At 45.7% G+C, this 24,917-nt stretch overlaps 5 protein-coding genes across 5 annotated transcripts; 2 read left to right on the top strand and 3 right to left on the bottom strand.

Annotated features, from left to right (window-relative positions):
• Positions 1–160: 160 nt before the first annotated feature.
• Positions 161–2,443, bottom strand: LAJ45_06504 (uncharacterized protein; the record flags this gene model as incomplete). The annotated part of the gene is made up of 3 exons (XM_046116068.1): positions 161–2,025; positions 2,092–2,200; positions 2,276–2,443. 3 exons carry the CDS (start codon positions 2,441–2,443, stop codon positions 161–163), a joined length of 2,142 nt encoding a protein of 713 aa, XP_045970729.1.
• A 309-nt stretch (positions 2,444–2,752) lies between these two features.
• LAJ45_06503 (uncharacterized protein) lies at positions 2,753–4,382 on the bottom strand (the record flags this gene model as incomplete). The annotated part of the gene is made up of 4 exons (XM_046116067.1): positions 2,753–2,774; positions 2,831–2,908; positions 2,966–3,804; positions 3,915–4,382. 4 exons carry the CDS (start codon positions 4,380–4,382, stop codon positions 2,753–2,755), a joined length of 1,407 nt encoding a protein of 468 aa, XP_045970728.1.
• A 6,993-nt stretch (positions 4,383–11,375) lies between these two features.
• Positions 11,376–12,713, top strand: LAJ45_06502 (uncharacterized protein; the record flags this gene model as incomplete). The annotated part of the gene is made up of 1 exon (XM_046116066.1): positions 12,318–12,713. One exon carries the CDS (start codon positions 12,318–12,320, stop codon positions 12,711–12,713), a length of 396 nt encoding a protein of 131 aa, XP_045970727.1.
• Positions 12,714–15,747: 3,034 nt separating this feature from the next.
• LAJ45_06501 (uncharacterized protein) lies at positions 15,748–18,332 on the top strand (the record flags this gene model as incomplete). The annotated part of the gene is made up of 5 exons (XM_046116065.1): positions 15,748–15,806; positions 16,734–16,784; positions 16,882–17,120; positions 17,239–17,893; positions 17,948–18,332. 5 exons carry the CDS (start codon positions 15,748–15,750, stop codon positions 18,330–18,332), a joined length of 1,389 nt encoding a protein of 462 aa, XP_045970726.1.
• Positions 18,333–20,279: 1,947 nt separating this feature from the next.
• LAJ45_06500 (uncharacterized protein) lies at positions 20,280–22,790 on the bottom strand (the record flags this gene model as incomplete). Its single annotated transcript, XM_046116064.1, has 8 exons — positions 20,280–20,399; positions 20,457–20,733; positions 20,802–21,075; positions 21,133–21,232; positions 21,298–21,417; positions 21,472–21,542; positions 21,601–22,301; positions 22,363–22,790. The coding sequence occupies 8 exons, from the start codon at positions 22,788–22,790 to the stop codon at positions 20,280–20,282; spliced, it is 2,091 nt and encodes a 696-aa protein (XP_045970725.1).
• Positions 22,791–24,917: the final 2,127 nt, after the last annotated feature.

Below are 24,917 nucleotides of genomic sequence, written 5' to 3'. Positions count from 1 at the left end.
TGATTTTCATGCTAATTTATAGACAATCATCTCATCAATCAGGTTTCAAACTAAAAATGGGAAATGGGAACTAACAATGAGAATCAATCATGAGAATTAAAAATCAAAGTTAAAAATGAAATCAAACTAATTCTAATCCCACTCGGTCCTTTCTTTTATTTCACCACCCACCCCCGGTCTGCTCTCTTTGAACGATTATTCCCATATATCCCCTCCTAACTATTTCAGTCAACTCGGCATCTACCAGGAATCCAAATCGTGATTGATGTAGATCCGCTACCGCGCAGTTGATACTTGACCAAAGGACGGATGCACTCTCCACCGGGCTAAGACTCCCACATGCATCGAGATTGCCGAGAATCTGAGTAACCCGCTCCCGAATTTTATGAATTTCCCAAGGCGTGGCCATGGTGTATTTCACGATTTGCGCAGGTCCTGGGATAGTAAACTCTTCAAGCTGTCCTTGTTGAGCGAATGCTGTATGATCTATTGGGCCTAGGATTACTGGGTTATGTTGATATTGTTGGTGAAACGCATGATTCTGGACTGCAGCATCTAAGCTCGCCCTGTGCATCCGGGCCACCCTCTCCGTTTGGGCCACCCTGGCCAGCAGTTCTTGTTCTATATCCCTCGCCCTTTCAATTCTAACTGCTTGCTCTTCCCGTGCCCTGTTTGCCAAGTCCTCCTTCGACAAGCCCAACCCACGATTCCCAACCCTAACTTCAACCTTGACAGGCTCCAGATTTCCATCACCGCTGATACCGAGTGGAGTGCCCTCCCTATATCCCATCTTCTCCATCATGCGTCGACCCTTATTCTCCTTAGGAATTTCCGGTGCCTCCTCTCCGACAATGTCGCCGTCTTTCAGCCCGCGGAATCTCCGCGGCGTTGTTATTGATGATCTATGATCTCTTTGCTTTGTAATAGCTACAGGCACGGGGTGCTTGTATTGTATGGAATTTTGTGAAGGGTTTTGTAGGGGTTTTTGTGGAGGTTTGCTGAGCTGTACCGGCTGTGTACTCGGTGTATTCCAGTATAAATCGTTATCGGGGTCGGTGAACCTGCCGGGAAACCTATCTTCGACCAATTCCCTTGAAGTGAAAACAGAATTGGGCAGATTATATAGAGCTTCAATAGGGCTTGAATGCTTCCCAGAAGGCTCATCAAGGGTCTTATCTTCGTTTTTTTCGAGCTCAACGGGAGTAAACGTCGTGGACGAGCTAGCCGAGCTAGAGAACCTTGGACTGGGAGCAGTGGCGGTTGTAACTGAGCTTCTACGACGTGTAGACATAAAGTTCACACTTCCTGGAGTTTGTAGTATTGCTGCTATGTGAGAAGATAACGAGGGCTGTGGTCTCAAGGACGGTCTCCTAACGGCCTTTTCGGGCTCCAACCCCTGCTGTCTCAATTCATGTTCTCTATGTAGTGATTTCTCCTGCTTCTGGGGTTCTATGTTGGGCTTTGGGGCCACGGGTCGGAGAGAAAGGCCTACGGTGCCTGGTTGTTGCAAAAAAGCAGCCTGTACAGCCAGAGTAACGCCCCCGTCTGAATCTGAATCCGAGCCGTTTTGAAAATTTGTATTTTTCATCTTTTTTTCGACACTTCTGCACTCCCCTGATCGCCACTGCTCAAAAATACCGCTACATGTGGCAGCTGTGGTGGCTCTGGCAGAGTTTAGCGTCGAAGACTCAAAGTCGGAAACTGTGTTGAGAAGAAAAGACTTGAGGTTCGTATTCTGATGTTGCATGCTTGTCGCTAATTTTTTCTTAGGATAATTTTGTGGTCCTGGTTGAAAAAGTACTGGGTGACTTCCCGCAAGTCGCCCGATACCGCGGCCGATGCCAGGCCTTTGCGGCAGCGGAGGGGATGCCTTAAATTCTTGCGGTACATTGGATGCCTTATTCCCTCCGGTATTAATATTGGACGGCTCCTCCAAAAAATCTGGTCGCACAGGGTATAAAGGTCGGTTTGTTGGGGGTGGCCATCGATCCTGTCTGTCGATCACAACAGGCGCAGATGATTTATCTAAGATATATTAGCTCAATCAAAATAGCTCTTGTTGCGTCGTTTGAACTTTTGGGAAATAGATACTTTTGATGGGGGTATCCATTAAACCGTTATTATTTCTAGGTGAGCTTGCTCTAGGCAACGTGCGTGACACCGCTTGAATCTCCCGCCAGAGGATTTGATGAGGTTCAACCTGTATGTACGTTTGCTTTGTTACTGATGGTTCTTGATGTGTTTAATAAAATCAATGATGGATTGCTGGCAGTACCTGAGTGTAAGTGATTGGCTGAGTGGGTGGGGCGGTCGTTGGTTGGTTTGGCCTGGGCCGCTCTGTGATTACCGGCAGGAGAGGGATGGTTGGCCTGAATGCGTGTCCCACTTTAGACCGTTTGAATGGTTCGGCACGTTTTTGTACTACATTCTCTGCATTGTACATGTATGTAAGTAAAAAATTTAATGGGACTCGAGAGTCAACAAACCCCAATACTAAGCACATCGTTGGACCATTTGAAGATCACAGGCTATCACTCGGTGTTTTAAGGGTGAGTGGATTATGTCAGACTTTATCAAGACGCTGGGATTCACATTTATTCATAATTCAAAACAATCATAACTACTCGTAATCTTGACGAAACATTACAGTCCGCAGAACAATATCTAGAGCTAATCAATCCAAGTGACAAATCCCTCCAACCATAAACCATAAACCCGGCTCGCTAATTGTAATTTCGTCACCAGGGTACCTCTAAGCATAACGTCCAAGAACCCTGAAGAAGAAAAAAAGTCAGTATTAAATAGAAGAAAACACCCGAAGAGTACATACCCCATAACAAACATTCCAGAGCTGACCAAGAAAATGGCCGCCATACGCACTCTAGCTGGTGACCTTGACAGCTCACCACTATTTGTTTGTCAGTATGTTGCAGCACTGCCTAAGCCCCTTAGCTGGAATACTTACTGTAAAAAGTCACGGCTCAGCAATCCCACAAGCCCACCATATAGCAGGAACCCAGCAGACATACTATCAAATACTCCCGTCAAGATGAGCGATCTCTCACTCGCGAGATCATAGTCCTGTCTGACCGCAATGCCAATAGCGACGCCCATCGGGGTAGTAATTCCGTAAATTGTTGAGCAAACCCACAAGCTCCAATCTTTTGAATTATGGTTATCGAGGTCGATGCTCGCTAGCCTAGATCCGATAGCCAGTCCTTCAAATACTTGATGGAATACGATCGCAATAAAAAGCGCCGTGAACCCATCCCCGGTTGATAAAGCCAAAGAAAGTCCAAGGAAAATACTGTGAAAACATGTTCCGGCCTCTACAATCAGAGTTGATAACAACTCTTGTTGCCTATGGTAGCGCAGTTCAACCTGATGTGCATCCATATCAGCAATCTCTGCAATCTCAGATTCTGTGAGTGGTGGTGTTTGATTTATCGTCAGAAGGTCGTCCTGATGAACCGCGCTCATATCATTTGGGGTGACTTCCTTGGACGCATGCCGATATGAAGAAACCAGAACGGATCCGTTCTCTTCGGATTGGTACAACGATCGGTCAATGTTTGCCGGGTCGGATATGCGTGCTTCGTATTCTTCAGATAATCCCGCATTCTTCTCGGCATCTGCTGTAGCTTGGTCATGAAGGGATTCGACCCAACTTTTGGACGAAAAGTCGATAAGGAATATCGCGAACATGGCTGCCATTGCGATAGCGTCCGGCAGAGAGGGGTAATCGGTCGTGAAGAAAGGGGGGAGGCAAGGTGCGGTAAGGTAAGAATGCGCTGCAGGTAGTATCTATATTTCATTAAATCAAATTTAGAAACAAAAATGCTGCGAAGTATACTTTATGTCGTCATGGTATATCACTCGATCAGCTGATTAAGACAAGAATAGTAAGAACTTACATGTATAAATGCGGTCCCGATAATGACACCAGTTCCAAAATGTTTAGTAGCCCATAATGCCCATTGAAATGTATTCGATGCAATCTCAGTCACTCTCTCCTTCGTTCCTGTCATGATCGAGATACCATCCTCCGCGTGGAGTTGATCGCTGGTTCGGGCGTCGGCAGTACGTGCATTTTTTTTAATCAGATATCGTATGTAAATTGGCGCATAAGCGGCAGCAGAGCTTGTTACTAGTAATACGAGGAGAGAAGCAAGATGTAACTTGATATCATAATCGACGCCAACCTCTTTCGACCCACCACATGAAGGTCTATATGGGGGGCCGGCAGGGTCGAGTGGCATCATGGTATGGAAATGTTCGGAAAGATCGTTTAGATGATCTTCTTCAAAATCATCGTCATGCGTGACTACTCCATGGCGCTTCATGAGCAAGGCATGGATCGCGTGGGCAATGATACGATGCATAGTTGTTGTTGAAAATTTAATCTGGCTTTATAGATGAAATATATTACCGGTAGATACCCTCTGGAATCTGTTTGTCAAGGTTAGATTTAGGTATTTATGGATGATTGAAACCAAATTCTAAATGAAGTGACTACTTACAAGTTTCTGCGTTGAAGTCGTATCAAATGTTGGTATCCTTGGGGGTTGATCTAAACGAATATATGATGCTCTAGGAGATGTCTTCCTGTCTTTCCTATTTTCACACCTCTTTCGAAACCAATTTCTTAGGATGAAGCTCATATAGACCACATTAATAAAAGAGGGAACAGTTTTAAAAAATGAGAAAACTCCAGGGGGCCGACCAATTATAAGTTATGACTTATGAGGAGAACAGTCCGCCTCCGAATTCACAGAACCCCTTCCATGCCTCCTTTATGTGTCAACAACTTTGATTAACATAGGCTCATTTCCAGTCTTGGATCGTTCTAAAATACCGCAGTGGGGCGGGAAATTGGGCATAAATGTCTAATATTCCGTCGTGATATACAAAAAATGCCATTTTACTTACCACTGTACTTGTTTTATGCTGAAGAGCTTCTTCATCTCGGATGAAACCTAATCTCCAGACAGCCCTTTTTCCCCTTACAGCGATTGGTACCTTGCATGTTGAGATGCAGCCCAAACCCCTTCTTTCCTTTCTCCCCAGCGTGTGAAACAAACACGTGATGCCCCCGCATAAGTTCCCCAACTGCAGGAACGCCGAGAACCTGATTTCCAGCTAGTTATGATGATCATGACTCGAGGGTGTAAGGGACACTGTGGTCGCATGTAGAGGAAACCGGAAATGATCAATTCCTACAAGCTTTATGTGAAGATATCCCCGACCTATTACTTAACTGGCGTTCTTATCAGGGAATGTAGGCATCCTACGAGGCTTGTGTTGAGCATAACCTGCCACCACAGACTGCACCAGCACTTGATACTGATATCCGGTTCACTAAGCTGACATCAGTGGAATGTTTGGAGGCCGTTGCTATGTTTAGCTGCAAGGTGATGGCTAACTTTAATGCGCTAAGAAAGCTTCGATATGTCTTTAAGTACATGTGGTTCATTCTAGACCCCCACCGTTACGTTATACGATTAATTACAGAGGCAGGATAGATATGGCTGTTTTTTGTAAACACATTTCTGTGTTTTTTGCTCGGCGATTGTCTTCCTGACCAATAGCCCCAACCCTCACCTATATCATGGCTGCTAACTCAGTCAGAAGATCGGTTTTTGTCTAAATCAAGCCTTTCAATAGAACTCTTGACCCGGTTGGACTCCCCTCAGTTCAGCCCAAAGGACGCACCGCTATGTGCCCTGCCGGATACCCCAATAACCCTGAATCAGAGGATATTTGCATACCCGTACAATGTATCTATCCCAATATTACTCAATCGGATATCGAGTACACTCCATACAGGTAAACTAGGTCGGCCTTCATTCTGTCGCCTCCCGTGAAGTCCAACCGAATTTATAGCATAAAGAGGCCATAAAGCGTGCGGGGATATATTTAAACCCCAGACGCATTCTACAGCATCAAGGAACTACCTTCACTCAATATATGAGCATGAGACCTAGTCTTGTGCGCACCCCTTATGGTCAGCTCGCTGTTTGCATGAGGCTCCATATCTCTGAGGTTGATCTTAGATGTGAACGCTATTCGCCAATCACGACAGCTCAACACGTTGACATTTTCCACAAGACTCCAAGTAGAGGACATTATTTGAAAGCCATAACTGACAGCTAGTTAATTGTTATCAGATAAGGCTTGTAAGTATAACTCATCCTTGCACCTCTTTAGACAATGGCTTGGATCATAGACAAACCCTATGTTCTTATGAATTAATTGTGTAATCACGTACGAGCACTCGAAGATGGTGCAAGTAAGATTGGTTAGTCTCTTACATGACTGCCGCATATATAGACCCCGAAATCCGGAAGCGAGATAAGCGCGAACGAATCGGATTATCCCCATGCGGGGCGCCATAAACCCATAAAATTCGGCGACTGGATTCTGCTATGCAGCCAGTAGCTGTCAGCTATCGCCCTGCTGATGAGGCTCTGAATTAAGCAACATAATCCTCGATTCCCGCGGTTACACACTATCGAAGCATGGTGCCCCCACGGGATTGATCAGAGTAGAGTACATTCATGTAGTGTTTGTGGGGGCCAATTTGCTCTGCGCACTGCGGGGAAAGGGCATTAATTGGATCGGCCTATTGGAAGATGATCTCAGAAGTGCTCTTCTCGCTAAATGATAGACGAAGATACCCATTAGAAACTTAATGCCAAATACTGTATCTACTCCATAGGTCTGCTGAACGAGCTCCCTATGCACCGAGTCTTGGGCCCCCCACTATGCAAAAACTGGCTGTCAGACCTGCAGCCAAGAAATACATGTATGTATGTAGATTGAATGCTAGGCTGGTAGGCAAGGAGCTCACTCGATAGGAAAACGTAGCGAGAAAAAAAATCGGAAAGAAGAGGAAACTTTGTGTGCTTTTCTTCCTCATGTCATAGGTTATAATCGCATCCTAGGTATTTCTGTTTACTTATTGCCTTTACCATGTAGGATTTTCAGCTTGCTTTGACGCTATCATAATGATGGCTGGGCGGGCTGAGCTGACCGCACCTGGATAATTCAAAACCGATGATTCGGCGGCTTGAATCTACCCTATCTATGCTCACAACCAGGGCTGCATAGTATACCATATTGGGAGGTTTTACACGTGCAGTAAACTGAGGGCCCTATAAAAAAAACTACTTTTTAGCCCTAGGGCACATTTCCCTCGGGGGGTACGCGTATGTCGCCAGTTATCGAACCTGTTAGTACCCATGATAATGGCAAGTGGCGATCCGGTAGAGAATTGTGGAGGCTCGGTGAAAGCCAGAACTCGGGTATCATTATCTTGGTGCCGACAACTCCGTTCTAGAGAGTACTAGTAGCCTCGACGTAAAGGATCGAATTATTACAGGGATATTGATCCGAGCCAATCTGTCAGTTGTGGCTGGCGAGAGGCGAATCAAAGTCGTTACCAAATGGTAAATTTTGAGATCATTCATGCACATTGAAAGCAGAATCGGGACTAAATCAAAATAAGTCCACTTGGTGTTTGTAGATACCTGCCGATCAAATACCAAGACAGCCCCTGGTATCAAGCTTTGGTCAAACGAGTGATATCCTGTGATGCTAACATGCGGTGTTGTTTCAAAGGCCGCATCGTTTAGTACCTCTATGTCGAAATCTACGACCTTCGAATGAGTTTTTCTGACTGACGTAAAGGACATGGTGGATTGTGCAAGGCATCGTGTTTGCTTCTGTCAAGTAGAATCCGTATTCTTATATACAGAATATGACAAACTTACTTCTATGGGTCCACTCCCTTTGACGCCCACCAATACAGTCGTTTTTTGACAGGTAAACGAATTCGATTTCTGTCCAGCCGCTTGAAATTGTCATTTCTTTATCCTTCAGCTGAAATCTGATCGATTCGCTCTGCTTCTCTCGATGATCACGGACGAACTCCTCGAAGCACTTCTACCCTCAATTCCCGTGAAAGCAAAAACTCCGGAGGGTCTGAGCTTTGGCAAACTATTGGATAGGGCTGTTTTATAAATCCGTTCAAATCCTCAATTCCATAGATATGACGACTTATTCCCCCCCGTCGGCGGATATCGCGAATCAAAAAACAGCGAATTACCACAATGAATAGTAAAAAGACTCGTGGATGCCTTGCTTAGGATGCGCATGTCTCACCTCGAGACTGAAGTGGATCCACTCCCCAACCCTATCGGTAGATTGAGTGAACATGAGGCGGAAGATTGTCCGAAGTTGTGGTTAAACAGCACAAGCGAAGCGCTTTTGTCTGATATGCATGTTTTTTTTCGTGATTGAGGATAGACACGTTCGAGGCTTGGGGGGCTTTGTTGGCGCTGTCAATCAACATCATGCTATCAATGAAAAGGAAAAAAAATACACAATCGATCCGAAGAAGGGCAACAAGAGCACGAATACTCGCCGGCGCGACACGAATTGATGACTGCAGATAAGGCCACGCCCCTAAAGCACTGGATATGTTTTAAAAGCGTAGTATTCGTGGTGCAGAAGAAGCTTAAGTAGTCTGCGCATCTTGGGTGCGACACTAGGAGAAAAGGGAAAGAAGGAAGGGATGTGAATGGGTAAACTGAAGGCGGAATCTCGGGGGTCGAATCAAGGTGATACGGTGACGAAAGTTACCCTATTTGCCAAGTAATACGTGACACTCACAAGAGTAACTGATGTGGGATTTGAGCGTGGGGAGAAAAAAAAAAACTTTGAGTGTAAAAAAGATAACGCGGCAGACAATCATATCGGAGAATATTAGGGTTAGGCTTCGGAGAACCTCACTACGCCGGTTGTACCTGGTTCTATTAGGAATGATTGGCGAAAAGATAAATATAAAAACAGCAGGATGTCTTTCTTGTTTTTTTTTTTTCGAAAGCATAAGTGTAGCCTGTATCTAGACATGCAAGATGATGTGAGTCGCTCCTTATCTTACCGGATAGGTGGCAGTGACGGCGATACTACATGGAGCAGCTTCCTTTCAAAATCTTAACGAGCAGAAATACCTGTATTTATGCGCGATGAACAAACCTAGTAGTATACTGACAATAGCGGATGTAATTATATACTCTGGCCCCGTTTATACCTACATTCGTGTGGTTTATATTACTGAGCAGGAGTGCTCCTCGGTATGGTATAAGGCCAAGATCAGTAGGGGGTACGTATAAAGTACTTACAAATATATAAATGAAGGCGTTATACTGTAAATCATTACTATTCAACTGTGATATGCTTCGGACATTGGATACTTTTCTTATCCAGAGTACATACTCTGATATTCTATACCTACATGCATGGTGCTTTGATCATGATGTTGAAAAAGTAAATAAAAATGGCATCGTCAATTGTGAGTGCGCAACGGATTAACTAGACTACCTACTTGATTTTAGGAGCCCCCATGTTGACGTTGACATGACAAGCGAAAGCAGAAGAACCCTCCCTCATCGCACCGCACCGCACGGCACATTCCGCGAATCAAGATTTGCGACTGCAGGGGCCTCTTCGAAACGAGTCCCGAATCACGGGCCTTCGGAGGATGAGGAAGGGCGGATAAATTGGCGCCGGAGCGAATCAAATTTTCCTTATCAGCATCAACTCCCTGACCGTGGGGCATCCTGGGCCTAGAAGAGTATCACACTAAGTATATTTATGTAGGATATCTGAATCCCAATCTCAAATATCCCACATGGGAGTACTGCATGATTTCAGCTGCTATAGTAGCACCTAGGTACATGTATGTACCTATTGGCCTTGTGGCTGGCTGGCTGGAGCAGCAGCAACAGGCAACAAGCAGCAGGCAGCAGGCAACGTCCTGCTGTGTCCTGTGCCTCGAAATCCAAAATGTGTATCAGTTATTATCTTCAGTAGGTGTCTACGGGGTACAAGCTACTAGTCTATAATTTCCGAACACCAGATAGGGACATGTATACACACTAGATACAGCTATACAGATACAGCGAAAGGCGAGCCGTTTCTGCACCCACACGGCTCGTTTCACGAATCGCGATCTGAGAGTGCTGCGGTCCACAGTGGCTCTGGAGTCTGTACCGTGTCGTTAGGTCTGACTGATAGCAGCGTGTTTCTCATTTTCCTCTACTTCTATTTCCATCTCGAGTTCACGTATTCGCAATGGTTTCTTTTCCCTCCTATAACCTACATAATGTCTGATGATGCTGTTTCGAACCCGTCTACACCATGCCACGAATCCCTCATTGGTATCCCATCCGTTTTGTGCGCTGTATCGACTGCATTGAGCTCATCAGAAGGTTTGAGGCAGGCAGACTAGTACGTAGTAGGTGAGTTGGTGAATGGCCTTGTTGGTGTGTGTTGCCGTATGGATTCCTATTTTACTCCCGAGTCTTTATGAAACTCGAGAGGATGTTTTTACATAGGATTTATTTATCTGGATAGGAGAGATCAGTCTCACAGTACTACATGCCTACACTTTCCAAGCCATAAGTGATATTCTGCCCATGAACACGTCTATTGCGACTCTAGTTTGGCGATCATTGATTGGATGAGATCGCGGCGGTGCGGCGGTTGCTGCAGCGAGATGTGCGGTCAATCAATGTCAGTCAATTAATAGCCCATGTTGCACTGTTCCGTGCATATCATGTTGCACCCTTCCGTGCATCTACTATCATTCCGTGGGTGGTTGTTAAGGTGCACTTGTCTTAAAATTGTCTTGTCTTGTCTGATATTTTTGCTTCTCGGCTGGTTTTTCCGATTGCCTGGGTCAAGTTACAGGGCGAAAATCGTTACTCTAGAGCTGTCTAGGGTGCGCGTAATTGTCTGTCCTGCCCAGGCCAGTCGATGCACCACCCCTTTCCCTTGGAAATAGTACTAAGATGTTCGCGCATATTTGGCTATCGTCATCACTCCATTCGATTATGCCTGACTTACTACATTACTAGTTGTTCCAGGCTTGTGACTTCCTTGTTTTCCCTGTCCTTCCTCTTCTCTAATATTAACCATTCCTGTCCACTCTTTTCTTTCATTCCCTTTTCTCCTATTTATCTCCACATCCTCGCTCGCTTGCTTTCCGGCCTAGTTGCCTTACTTTACCCTCGTTTCTATAAACCTTAATCCATCAATTGCCAGTATCCGGCAGCTGTACAAGTATCACTCGCTCCCATACAGCAGTAACGACAACCCTCATATTATTAGCACACCACTATCACCACTATTATATCCAATACTGCCACTACTATTACAACAATTATATTAATCGAGACAGGGAAAGAAGAAAAAAGAAGAGTGGGTCAAAAGAGAGAAGGGTTTGGAAAACAGATAGTGAGGGAGAAAAAAAAAAGTAGAAAAAGAGAGAGAGAGAGAGAGAGAGGAAGAACAAATACAAATCACACAAAATGACGAAACTTCGATCTCCCAAGTCAGTCCCTGCCGGAACCAAAGATGCTTCCCAAGCTGTCAAGAAACGGAGTAGCCTAAGAGCTATGTTTTCATTTTGGAAATTTTCAAAGAAGACACCTGTGCTTGCTGAAGCCGAAATCGCCAATCCTATCATCAGTGGACCTGCTTCGAAGGATCTTGGATTTTCTACAGCATCACTACCCACCGGACCTACCAGGGAGCGTTCAGACAGTGAAGGTTCAAGTTCAAGTGCAAATTCGGAGCCAGCTCTCCCAACCATTCGAACCTCATCGACTGCATCGCTACCCGCAGAGGTACAGCCACCTTTTGCCCGTCATGCACCATCTCCGTCGAATTCGTCTGCTTCTTCACTCGAATTTACGTCAGATGCATCTACAGCAGCAACCTCACCCTCAAACTCGTCCCCGTCAATCTTGATAAAGTCATTATCATCTGCCTCAATAGTTACTATGGGTGGTGGTTCGGCAACAACCATAGCAGATACCCCAGTGGAACCCATTTCTCCGCCAAAGCAGGTATCGCCGAACATTACAAAGCTTCCAAAGCCCGTCAAAAGGCCAACAGACAGCTACCAAAAACATCCCTCACCACTGTCGAGTGTCATGGATGCCCACTCACCATACACCCTACCTTCTGCACCACCAAGGTCAATGACAAGTCAGAGTCACGAGAACCACCAGCCAAGGAGAAGGAGCTCACTGGGAAACTTCCTGCGCCGTAGCCAGTCCCACCCAGATCTTGCAGACCTCACGCAAGAATATCTCCCACCGCTTCCTCCTATGCCGAAATCGAACTCTTCTTCTCCGCGACCAAGATCTTCCAGTTCCTTGGCACGTGCAAAAACATTCCGCAGACGGTCAGACGGCAGAAAACCCGATGGTGTTGGTGGTTACACCGAAGATCAAAAAATAGAACGCATGTCAATTCTCGGAGCGGATCCAGCGGGATACGGATATTATCTTTATCCGACTTCAAAACCAGAAGTTTCTAACGAGAAAAACAGCAGCACTAGCGGCTCTGGAAAGCGTATAAGGCCTGCCTATCTTGAGGACTGGAAGAGACATAGCTGGGGATCAAGTTCAGACAATGGCCGTGTTAGTACAACCGCGGCACCAAGTAGTAAGGCCTGGAAGGATGCCAGGGGCCGTAGTTTTCGGAGAACTGTCACCCAAGCCATACCAGAAGAAGCCGGAGATTCACTTGATCCAGATATGCGTGCACAAAGCCCTGACAGCGGGTGCGACTCGTCAGATATGCCTTCTACGGGAAAGGGAAAGGAGATCGAACATGCCGATGCTATTTTGAGGGTGTAACGGGGGGCATAAAATGTTATTTATGCAACTCATTCTGCAACCGAGGATTAGACGATGGAGACTAAGGATGACTCGCCTACGACCAGGGTAGGCGCGGTGGAAGTTTAATTGGTGGCTGAGAAAGTTTTAGGGGTGATTTTTTCTTTCTTTTGTTTTTGGAAGCGGTTCACCGGTAAAGCGTTCAGCTCTACGCACATTCATTTTGTTTATCGAAGGCCATTACATGGAGGCACTATAATTTTTAAGATTTCCTGTTTTGGAAAGATGGACATTGGAATTATAGTCAACAGAAATGGGCAGGGTTAGCTGCGAGGGTAAAATACAGGCATAGAGGGATCGATGACCCGGAGTTCTTACAATCTTTTTTTTCTTCCTTTCTTTCTCTCTCTTTTCCTTTCCTTTTTTTCTTCTCATTCTTGTATACTTTTCTGCACATACCAAGAGTTTTTTTCTCTTTTTTTTTTTGCCCCTTTGTTTTTTCTTTCTATTTCCTCGAGTGTATCACGGCCTCCAAAGGAACGGCGAAGCATTCCTTTTCTGCACCTTTACTTTTTTTTTTTTTTGTTAATGGGTGGTGGATTTCTTTTTGCGATTTGTATTTTGCACTGGCGAACAGTGGCGTTTATATAGGTGTCCCCTTTTTCTTATTATTCTCAATGACGATATTATATAACTAATGCCGAGGATTTTTTTTCTTCTTCTTGTTCCTCCTCCTCGTTCATTATCATAAGTGAAGCATAGCTATTTCGATTATTTCAAGAAGGGAGGGCTTGGATACAATATCATTCGCTTATTTCGGAAAAGCTCCTTGGCCAGTCAGTGTGAGTGATGTCTTGTGCTATGAATAAGCTTCGGTTCTGGTTTTCACGTGATTTAGGTTTTCTAGTAAAAAACCGTTTTTACCGCATCCGGAGGGGTAAATAATGTTGTTAGGGTTAGTTAGTAGCTCTCCGTACTCCGATCTGGCCTTTTCTTTAGTTGAATCGGGGCTTTCTTGCTGTTCCTTCTCGCTGTTCCTTCCGGACCTTCATTTCGGTTGCCCTGAGATTCCGAACAAGAAAGAGAAAGAGCTTTGATTGAGGGGGAATTTGTATCGGAAACGTGCCATGGAATATCTACGGAACGAAGGCACGATTATTAGGGTACTGGTAGTAATAGTAACCCTTACCCTCCTGTCTTCCTCCACTACCTTTACTAACAAGTACCCTTACCCTCCGCAGTTTCTACGGGATTTTTTTTTGGGAGGGGTGGAGGTGGGTTCTATAGGTATATCTAATCGGTACTATTGCATATGCTAAGACTCGGTTATTTTAGTGGCTTTAGATTTGCAATGATGTCGAGCCCAGTATGCTGTTTACTTTTTTTCAGGCGAACGTACGGTCAGGGCCATCGGGATAGGAGCTGGTGATATGGGCTAGGTTAATAGAGCAATAGTTGCAGGGAATGTTGGGAGAGCTTGTGTAGATTGGGAACCGGCGAGCTCGCAGCCCATCCCCCATCGCTCAACTACTGGAGGTAGGGGGGCAGAGGGAAGGTTGGGCATCGTGACTTGAATTTTGGGAAGAGGTTTTTTTTTTTTTCGGGGGGGGGGGGGGGTGGAAGGCTAGTATATGTAGGCGATCTGAATACTTGATCGAAAGGTTCGAAGCTCGCAGGGTGGTAGGAATTGTTTGAAAGAGGTGGTTAACGCCGAAAGAGACAATAGCCCCGGGTCGATATGTTCTTCAATGGCCAGTCCTCATCGATGATGGTGATGATAGATGGGGGCCGTTTTCCAACAATATTTGTTTGGTGGGGTGCATTGGTCGCTGCTGCTGCTGCTGCTACTGCTACTGCTACTGCTACTGCTACTGCTGGTAGGTTGTTATTTAACTAAGGGGGAGGGGGAGGGAGGGTTGGAAGTGAAGGAGGGGAGGAGGAAGACGATGATGATGATGAGGGGGGGGGGGGGGCGTGTGAGTTGGGAAGTTGACCAGGGAGGAATTCGCGAAGGCGGGGGTTGTGCGAATAACGACTGCCTGCCTGCCTGCCGCGACTGTTGGTACCGTATCAAAATACCTGACTGTACATGAACGGGAGAGACGATATGGCGGATCGGGCACACTGCAGGATGTAGATGGGAGTAGACTCGTGGAGTAGGTACTCCACTACTCGCCTCCTCAATGTGATTAGGACCGGTTTGTTGCACCATTTCTCACGCACTTCTCTCTTCATGATGTCTTCCATCCCCTCCTCCTCTCAGCGTCCGACCCCCCTCCCCTCCCCTCACAACCAACCCCCCCCCCCCCCCCCCCTTCCTCTCTCTCTTTCCTCCCTTTCCTACTCTTCCCCGCCATGATTTATGATTTGGAAGGGATACGCACTGAGAACCAGCAAGGGACGAGCTACTACATAGTCCACCTTTCGGGCCAGAACCCGTAAGAAAAAGTAAATAGTTGGAACCCATGTCGATTTCTCTACTCGTGCACTCACCCCCCTCTATGGAATGGAAATGGATGGGTCAATTGTAATCCCATTTTCACTCTCCTTCTTTCTCAGTCCATAACTCCCCCATCTCCACGGGTCCAAACGGATTGAAAGTCCCAGAGCAACTTATTTTTTTCTTACTTTTCTATCCCTGACTGGGCCGCGCACGCGTATGTCCTATATCATAAGCTGATCCCACTTCCATCGCTCTCTGGCTGCTTGCTCGCCCGCGCCAACATACTCTCTACAGTGTTCTCCGCAGTTGCCAGGCCCCATCCTCTTCCGGCGAACTTGTGATATGGATCGTAAAAAAGCATACCCCCTCCTCATCCTCCTCCATATTCACTCTTACACTTAACACCCCCCCCTCTTCTCTCATTATTCCTTTTTCTCTCTCACTCTCTCTGTTACTGGTTATTACTGGTTATTACTGGTAGAGTGGTCATATCGCCATTCATCCCTACTTACTTATGTACATGTAGTTACTCTGTTTCCTTATTTCGTTACTACCTTTCGATTCTCTTTTGGGCTTGCGCGCTAGTACTCTCTACTTTTCTTAGTTTAAAAGATGGTCAGGTTGATTGACTCGAACGGACATCAACGAACGATGATAGAACGATCGGCATCGTAGGATTAAAAAAAAAAAGAATTGAAGGCATCACCTCGTGCGTCTACTCTTCTTGCGTATACGCATATGTATGCACATGTAGACTATCTGCTACCTCTCATATCCGCGCATCGATAGGGAAAGAGCCTCCTCTCCTTCTTCCTTCTTCCATCTGGCCAAGTTTTTTTGAGGTCATTTGACGATTCAAGCCTCTTCCCCTTTGGCCGAGAAATCGTAACCCCCCCCTCTCTCTTTCTTCCCCCCCCCCCCCGCAGTGACTCCGGGGGGTGTGAGGGGGGGGGGGGGGGGTGGTCAACAAAGAAGAAGAAGCGGAAAAGCCTAGCTAGTGCCCAGTCCAAACAACCCCCCCCCTTCTGCAACGCAACCCCCCCCCCCCCCTCTCTGGTCTGGTCTGCTCCACCCACCCCCGGGACCTCTCTTCTAGGTATGTGAGTGGTGTGTGTTGCCTGTGGTGGTGGGTGGGTGTGTGAGTTGCACAGTGCAGCTTGGGAAACAGCTAAAAAGGAGGGGGGAATCGTCTACCCAGAGCGAGCAGGAGACTGCTAGACTGATTTTTTTTTATTACTACCGTTACTTCCAATATTACCCACAACTATTTTCTCTCTCTCCTTCATATTTTCCCAAACCTCACTTCTAATCTTTATATCTCAAAAAAAAAAAAAAGTATACTGATTTATCATCTCACAATCTCGGCGGAGTTGCTACTGCAACCTACTGCTGCTGCTTCTGGGCAATACATTTCAACCCACACTTCCGAGTGCTGTTTTTCTATCGATACCGTGACCAGGTACATTCTACGTCATTGCAAGAATAGTCGAAAAAATCTGTTGTCCCCCAAAACGCGTCTCACCAAAATAAAACTCCTCCACCTCCCTCAACCACTAGCCGGCATCATACACAACCACCCCTCCACATTCCGTACATAGCACCAACTACCCCTCCTCCTCCATATCCTCCTCCCACAAATCTTGCCTCTGGTGAGTAATTGTCCATAGTTTTAAGATACACAATTCTCTCTTTCAAAGTGTCATTGCGGTCTTATACACTCCGTTCAATACTGAACGAGAACTACAGCTCTCTGCTCCGCGGATCGCAGCTTTTCCGTCTCGGAAAAGAAAATAACCCTCTTAGAACTTTCGAAGTGGCTTCACCATCAGTTCAGAGCGCCTCCGTCTGCGACGGGGCGGCGGGTACCAAGAGGAAGAGGGCCGGAGAGATGAAGTACTACGCGGTACGGACCGGGTTTAACCCTGGTATTTACACCAGTTGGAAGGATTGTCTAGGGCAGATCACTGGTTTCAAGGGAGCAAAATGTATGTAGCTTCCTTGGACCGCCCCTCCCTCTCAAAGCCCCCCCTCCCCCTTCAATCAATTCCTGTGCGTTGTTCACTAGCTTTTCCGTCGTATGATCCACAACCTAATATTGCATAGTCAAGTCATTCCCTTCCGAGGAAGAAGCGCAGCTGTTCCTTTCAGGGACTGATCCCTCGCTCGATCCTGCATCGTCCTCATATACAGCGAAATTCTACGGTGTTCGCAGCGGCAAGACTCCCGGCGTATACACTGATTGGGCCTCAGCTGAGCAGCAAGTCGTCGGCGTTCAGAAACCAAAAGTCCGATGTTTCCCTACCCGCGAGGAAGCTGAGGCCTTTGTCAACGGCAGTGGGTCTGGTGGCAGTGAGGGATCGCCGGTGAGCGTTAATGGGCGCGAAAAAGCTGCCAGGAACGGTGCGGGGGAGAGCGTAAAGAGCTTTGGCAGGGACGGGTCTTCATCGGACCCGGAACAGAGCACGCCTGCTCCAAAGAAGAGGAAAAGCGTGGGAAACAATTTGGCGCAGCAGGAAAGCGTCTCCCCCGTGGAGCATATGCAGCACCAACAACAGTTTCCCAGTGTGTCTTTGGCAGATCCGAGGGAGGAAAACGACGGCTCTACATCCGAGGAGGCGGAGCGCAAAAAACCGAAGCCGAGGGTTACTGCGAAAAAGAACTCCATCCTCAGGATTTATACCGACGGGAGTGCTCTCGGAAATGGTAGAGATACAGCTATGGCTGGTGTTGGCGTGTGGTTCGGCGACAGGGATGCGAGGTGGGATATCTATTTCATTGATCGCTCCAATGCGCATACTTACTAACGTTCAAGTTCCAGAAACATTTCTGAACCCCTCATAGGTCCTCGTCAGACAAATCAGAGAGCTGAGCTTACCGCAATTCTCCGTGCTATCAATGTTGCACCACTGCACCGTGAGGTGTTGATTTATACTGATTCCAAATACGCCATCAATTGTGTCACGGTTTGGCACATCAACTGGATAAAAAACAATTGGATTACGAGTGTGGGAAGGCCTGTGGAAAATCAAGATTTGATCGAAAAAATCCTGGAAAAGGTCAAGGAGAGAGTAGAGTATGGTAGCCAAACGAGATTCGAATGGGTACAGGGTCATACTGGACATAATGATGGGAATTCTCAGGCCGACAAGCTAGCGGTTGAAGGTGCGAGGATGTCAAGGACTGTCAATAGGTCTTAGCGTGAATACAGAAGGGGGGAGAGGTTCACTTCAGATTTTTTATCCGTGACGGTCATTAACTTTTTATTATTTCCAGGCTTTTCATCAATTTTTATTTATTTTTAAGACTGGTTTGTAAAACACCGATCAGAAGCGAGGGGGGGGGATTTCCTTTTTAAAAAAGCAGAAAAAGAAAGAACGAAAAAAAGAGAGAGAGAATTGGGTTTGGGGGTTTCGTGGATGGTATGGGAACGGCAAAACAAAATGGGTGGCTTTTTGTGATTTTTTACGCGATTTTATACTGTTTCGAGTTTATTGTTGTTATTCTTGTTCATGGGCCAGGCAGTTTCGAATTTTGCGTTTCTATGTTTTTTCTCTGTCTTTTCCGTTTTTTTTTTTGTTATTTTTTTTTATTATTTCATTTACGTCCCCTTTACAGACGGGCTAGCTTTGCCTTTATTTATTCATTAGCAGTCCTTCCTTCTATCCTATCCTGTCTTCCTGGAATCTATCTAGGGAGCTGTCAATCTCCTCTCTTGCACACACACACATACACACTTTCTGTGGATTCTTCTCTTCGGGAAATGCGGTAGAAAAGTGGAACATTAACGTACGTGGGGATAGCTGGATGGATGATCGTCGTGCATCATCAACCACAGGCAGACACACAGGCGTTGAAGAGAAGATGAACCTTATTTTTTATATTAACCCACCAATCAACCACTAGTTAACTAACTTTGCGGTCTGTTATTGTCCTAGGTGGAGAGATGGGGTGGAGGTGGATTGGGGGGGGGGGTCTTTGGGAAAACATGTATATCAGGAGAAACGTAGCAGAATATGAATTCAAAAACAGGACATGTTTTCTTTTCTCCTCACTTTTTTTTACCTACGAAAAGTATATTGTGGAGTTGCACCCTAGCTTCTTATTCTCCCCCGCCTCCACGAAAGACTGAAGTTTGATTGTGGGGAAACAAAAAAGCAAAGAAGGGCGACGGACAACCCATGGTCCCGATCTCAACCGAAGCCAGCAATCTCCATCTCTGGAGCATTCTATCAGTTGAATAACGGAGAATTGCGCGGGGTGGAATAAAAAAAGAGGGCCAAACTACATGTGGCCAAACCCTTCTGGAAGACTGCATCTTGTCGAGCTAGGGCAGAGGAATTTCCCCGGGCAAACGAAAGTGTTTCTACAGTGATGAGTGATGAGATAGACGGCTCGGCTCATCTTGCTCCCATTTGCTAGTGTTTTTGTTTTTCAGGGCCACCCGGTTTGAAACAAAAAAAAAGACAGAATATATTGTTGGCTAGATGCAGACGCACAAAGGCACGTGACGTTCATTGGTACAACACGACATTTAACCCCACCATCTATCTACCTTAACGGAGCAACCACTGTGAAGATCGAGTCCCCGCCGAAGAATCGTGGTTCAGTCTAGGCTGACCGCAAGTTCCCAACCTCATCTAAAAGAAATCTGAGGAAAGACATGGAAAAAGAAAAATATAAAACGCTAGAAAAGTGGCGTGCCATAAAAGAAAAAAGCCTATACCAATCGGGTATAAGGGTGATCAGAAATTCCCTGGGAAAAAGAAATGCGAACAAAAAGCTTATTCCTAAACGCAGAGCAAAAACATCATTTTAACAGACCGACCAAGGAAGAAAGAAACTTGAAGTAGAGAGTTTTTGAGAGATATGTAGTTGTACATGTAAATCTCGTAGAGAGATGAAGGAGATTGTAAAGGAGGAGGAATTTTTGAAAAAAGAAAAGAATCAATATCACAAACGCCCACCAAAACCGAACAAAACAGAACAACGGCTTTAGTCTGCTTTCCCATCCATCACGCACATTCTTTTCGCAAAAAAGGAAAAAAGGAAAAAAGAAACCCACAAAAATGACCCAGGTAAGATGTTAAAAGAAAACGAGTAATTCCAGATAGCACCGCTCATGGAGACGATTAGAACTTAGTGGCTTAATTGTTGACCTTGACAAGCGTTCCTTCCTCGCTCATGAGCTGGCTATTTGGAATTTGATCGAACCATTGAGTTTCGGGGTTGTATTGATACGTATTGAATTGAGTCCCATAAGGTTTCTATTACAAGTTAGTATAGCTGCAAAAACTGACAATAGAATAAAATGTGCATCTCACCGGTTCAAGACCATAAATCCTGCCCAACGGAACGTCTAATTTGGCAACGTCTTTTCTGTCCAATCCAAGAAAATATGCTAGAAGGACTCTTGCAACGACTCGGTGTCCAATCAACAACACATGGTCGGTCATACGTTCCACCTCAACGATGACTGCACGAAGACGGTTGATAACATCCAAATATGATTCGCCGCCAACTCCGGGATAGCGATAATGAAGCTTATCTGCTTTCCGCAAAGCATACTGATCTGGCCATATGGATTTAATATCATTGTATCTAAAGACACGAGATGTTGTTAATTCAATGAGCCAATATGTAAGATATTAAGGTAACGGGGATCATACGTCTTTCCTTCAGCCACTCCCGCGCTGAGCTCATTGAGCATCCGCATTTCTTTGATGTCAAACTCCTCCTCATCAAAGTATTGGGCAGTCTGGATACTCCTTTGAAGCATTGATGTCCACACACAAAAGTTCTTCTCTGCAGGCCTGCCATCCTCATCCATTGAATCTCCCTTGGAATATTCAGGGTTGGGAGGTGTGATATCACCGGCACGAGGGGGCATGTGTGCGGACTCGTGTTTCTGTAATTGACGTTGCCTGAAAAGTCTACGTTGATCTACAAAAATAGGATTTAGCTTAAGAAGAATTGATCTAAAGCTTCTCGAAAACTTACGTTCCATGAAAGATGTTAGAGCTTTTGCATATTTCTTTCCCTCCTCACTCAAGGGAGCATCTCCTCCAATTTTGCCAAGCACATTGTCGGTGGATTCCCCCTAAAAAATTCTGTTAGAGCAGATTCTTTAATACCAATTTTAAACAACGAAAATGAATTCCTTACATGGCGAGTAATCCAGATCTGACGGTGAGCGAGGTTGAAATTCAAAAGGAAATAAACAGTCTGGGCGCCAAGAAAGCCCTTAACTTGGTGGGTTACCACCTTGCGCCCAACATCAATCATCTAGAAGACAAATTAGTTTACCAGAACTCTAAAGAGTAGGTCAATTAATGATACCTTGATATACTGCATTCCCTGTTTTTCCTCGAATTCACCAAGGGTAACATAGTTCTTTTCATAAATAGCAACTGAAAGAAGTGTTAGTATGGATAGCTCCTAGTATTCGCTCAGCGATGGGAAATATGCCTCGTTTCTTGAAGTCCTCCAATGCCTTCACTGGATCCTGGCCTTTATAATCTGGACCACTTAGTTTCAGGCGCATGTTTGCCTCAAGCAATTGCTGGTCATGGCACTCGCTCTCCAAGAATAGCACACCCAACTCTTTTCCCGCAACTTCTCTCACTCTATCTACGATAGCCTTTCTCCTTTCTAAGGTTGAGTTCGTGGCATCCAAGATCCCAATAGACCCGCGATGCAGCACGTAGTCTAGAAGTTCATCCAGTGTCTCCAAAGCAACCTTCTCCCTAAGCTCTGCAGCAGCCTTATTCGCTGGATCAAAAAACGCAGCAGATTGGTCTAATCCCCCTGCAATATCACTAACAGTGGAATCGGTGCGCTTGTGACCATTAGCTGGAGGGGGGAGTGGGGCAAATGAGGTATTTGACAACTTGAGCAGATTCGCCGCCGTGACAGGTCCTGAGGTGGAGACCAAACCATCCGGAGCGCCAGCAGCAATACGCCTTCTCTTGCCAACATTGAAGATCTCGGTGTCATGCTGAAGCCAATTAAGGTATCTTGCCACCTTCTTTGTGATGTAACTCTTCCCTCGAGCCGGAAGTCCAACCATTACGATAACAAGCTTCGCACCGATATCACGGTTTGCAATGCGGCCATCTGGCGACACTTTAGATTTTGTGAGACCCGGAATATCTAAGGTGGTGGCCCGGCTGGATTACTGTCAATACGAAGAATTCCTTAAACTGAGTCATAAGATCATAAGAAACTCACATTCTTGGAGAATTTGGAGCAGTAGCGGCTGGCGTATCCGAAAAGTTTAACCCTAGTCCAATAGCTGCAGAAGTAGGGGGAGGGGCAAGGTGGTCGATATCGCGCCCACCGGAATTGGTTCGAGTCATCGCAGGTGTGTTCATGACAGATTTGGCAATCGACGAGTGCTGTGTTTGCTTAATCGGCAACGGACTGTGGGCGGGATTGAGAGCAGCAGACATTACAGGAGGAGATGCAGGAGAGACGATTGGAATGGCTGGGCCTCCGCCAACATCTAGAGACATCAAATCCTCAGAAATATCTGGTATTGAGAGGGTGCTTAGATGACTAGGAGAGTGACAAGTGGTGCGATGGAACGTTGAGGGAGCTGTTGACATTTTGGGAGAATGTGAAGTCGCCTGGGCAGCAGAGTGCGCAGGTGGGACCATCTTTGCTACTATTAAAACGAAGTGGGGAAGATGAGATGAATTCCGTAGATAAGAGGGGTTAGAAGGAGCTAGGTGAGATGGCACTAGTAGTAAAGAATAATAGGTGTAATATAGAATAATTAGTAGCTGATGGTTAGAAAAAAAAATATAAAGGGAGGGAAGGGGGAGGGAAGAAATTATAAATATGGGAACTTGGAAGTGGTTGCTGTAACTCAAGCGGGAAGTCTTTCTGACGGTCGCTGGTCCTTCTGACGCCAGACAAGACAGACACCAGACACCAGACACCAGACACCAGACGCACGCACCACCACCATTATGACTGTCACTTTCACCACAACCTACCATAAAACCGTAAAGCTCAATGTACCCATATCCGTCGAGTACAGCATGTCACCGTTGCTACTCTACCATGCGACATCCTGCAGTGCGACCTATGTAACTCCTGGGATAAGCTGCAAGTAAAAAAAACTCTCCTTGTCCGATTATGTCTAAACAACCCTGCGCCCAATCACCTCCCTCGCCTCTAGAACATGTTTGGTTCTAGCTCCTTGGGTACCCCTCAGTCGAACCTCTAGTATTCAGATCTCCGAGATCCATTCAGGCAAACATCATGCAACTTATCAAAAAAAGAATCTTTTCCCTTCAAATACCTTCCCTCATCATCATCACTTCTCGATCTTGTGGCAAAACTAAAGATGGGAAGAAACATAAAAAGACACGTAACAATACTACATGTATCTATGTACAAGCTGGTAAAGTCAACTGCCTGTGCATTAATACAATATATATTATATCCCGAACCGACTAACTACATACGTGTAAGCAGTACATGATTCTCATTCCAACTAAACACGATATCAGATCAACCGGCGCAATGGGGCTCAAAATTAAACGTTGTGGGGTCTATCCCAAAGAAGTTCGAGTCAGGTTTGTCGCAGCGCGCAACCAGGTGTGTGGATTTTCTCGGATCGGATCGGATTTTCATACAAGCGCGACCAGGGATATTATTTCTCCTGAGCCCTCAAACACCCTGTTTGAGTATTTTATCATGTGAAATCGCCCAGTGCGATTATTCCGTTTCTTTCGCTTACTGGTAATAAGGGCCCTAATACCGGTACTAGTGATTCGGAGAGTGGTATGCCATCTCGTGTTGGTACGATGTTTTTCCGGCGTCTCTCTGCCGGCCCCAGATAACGTGTTGAAGTCGAAAGCTTTCTTCGTAACAGACCATTCGGATACAACTGTAGAATAGTCCTAATGTTTCCCTGCAGAAACACACGTTCATCTCGAGATAAACCCGGTCATGGGAAGACTTGCATTTGTCAAATATTTCATGCCATCTAGAGCTCTAAATAGATGCCGGTGGAATTTTACCAAAGAAGTCTTACCACTGAGCCCCGTCACCACGTGTATTCGATGTTTAAGACGATATTGACACCGGTCCGACCCCTGCTACGATCATAGTGCATGCCCATGACACCATGATAGCGCAGGTAAGACACATTCGCGTACACTTGAGCCTCAAAGCCAAGTCCTCGGGAGTAACCGTTAGTATCTTAGCATTCTTAAACCCTTCTAGCATAGATATTTAGACTCATAATACATACCTATCCCAAGCTTCAACCTGCACAATAAATTAAACAACCTGTTCCAATGGGAAACTGACTTGGTTCTTGCTTTCAAAAAAATAATTGAATGGTCCCGAAGTATTTTTCTTCGTTTCTGCTGCATACGTAGTATAAAAACCAGACCTGTCCTAGTATCTCCCAGTCTTTTGTCCCGAGATGTTAACTTTCCTTCAGGCAAAGTATTTGAAAAATTCTATGGTATCGTTTCTGCGGCATTTATCTTGATTGGAGTATTGCATATACTACCATAGAAGCTTTGGTATCAGCCACCAAAGGGGTAAAACTTCTAAAGTTATATCCAAATATCCCGACCGCTGTGGATTTGGTCTTGATTATTCGAAGGATCACTCGAGGGTGGTGTAAACTGAATACAGGAGGGAATAGGAGACATTGCTTCATCTACGATATAACCAAACTTCCTATTTTGACCTTACCGTCGCTGTATTTCAATCACAACCAACTTGTTTTTTTTTTTGACAGCTTGCACCTGGGCTCGGGC

The sequence above is a fragment of the Morchella importuna genome (genome assembly GCF_003444635.1).
Source record: "Morchella importuna strain M04M26 chromosome Unknown Morimp01GS019, whole genome shotgun sequence".
NCBI lineage: Eukaryota > Fungi > Ascomycota > Pezizomycetes > Pezizales > Morchellaceae > Morchella > Morchella importuna.
Note: the sequence above shows the minus strand (reverse complement) of the source record. Positions and strands in the feature narration are given on the sequence as shown.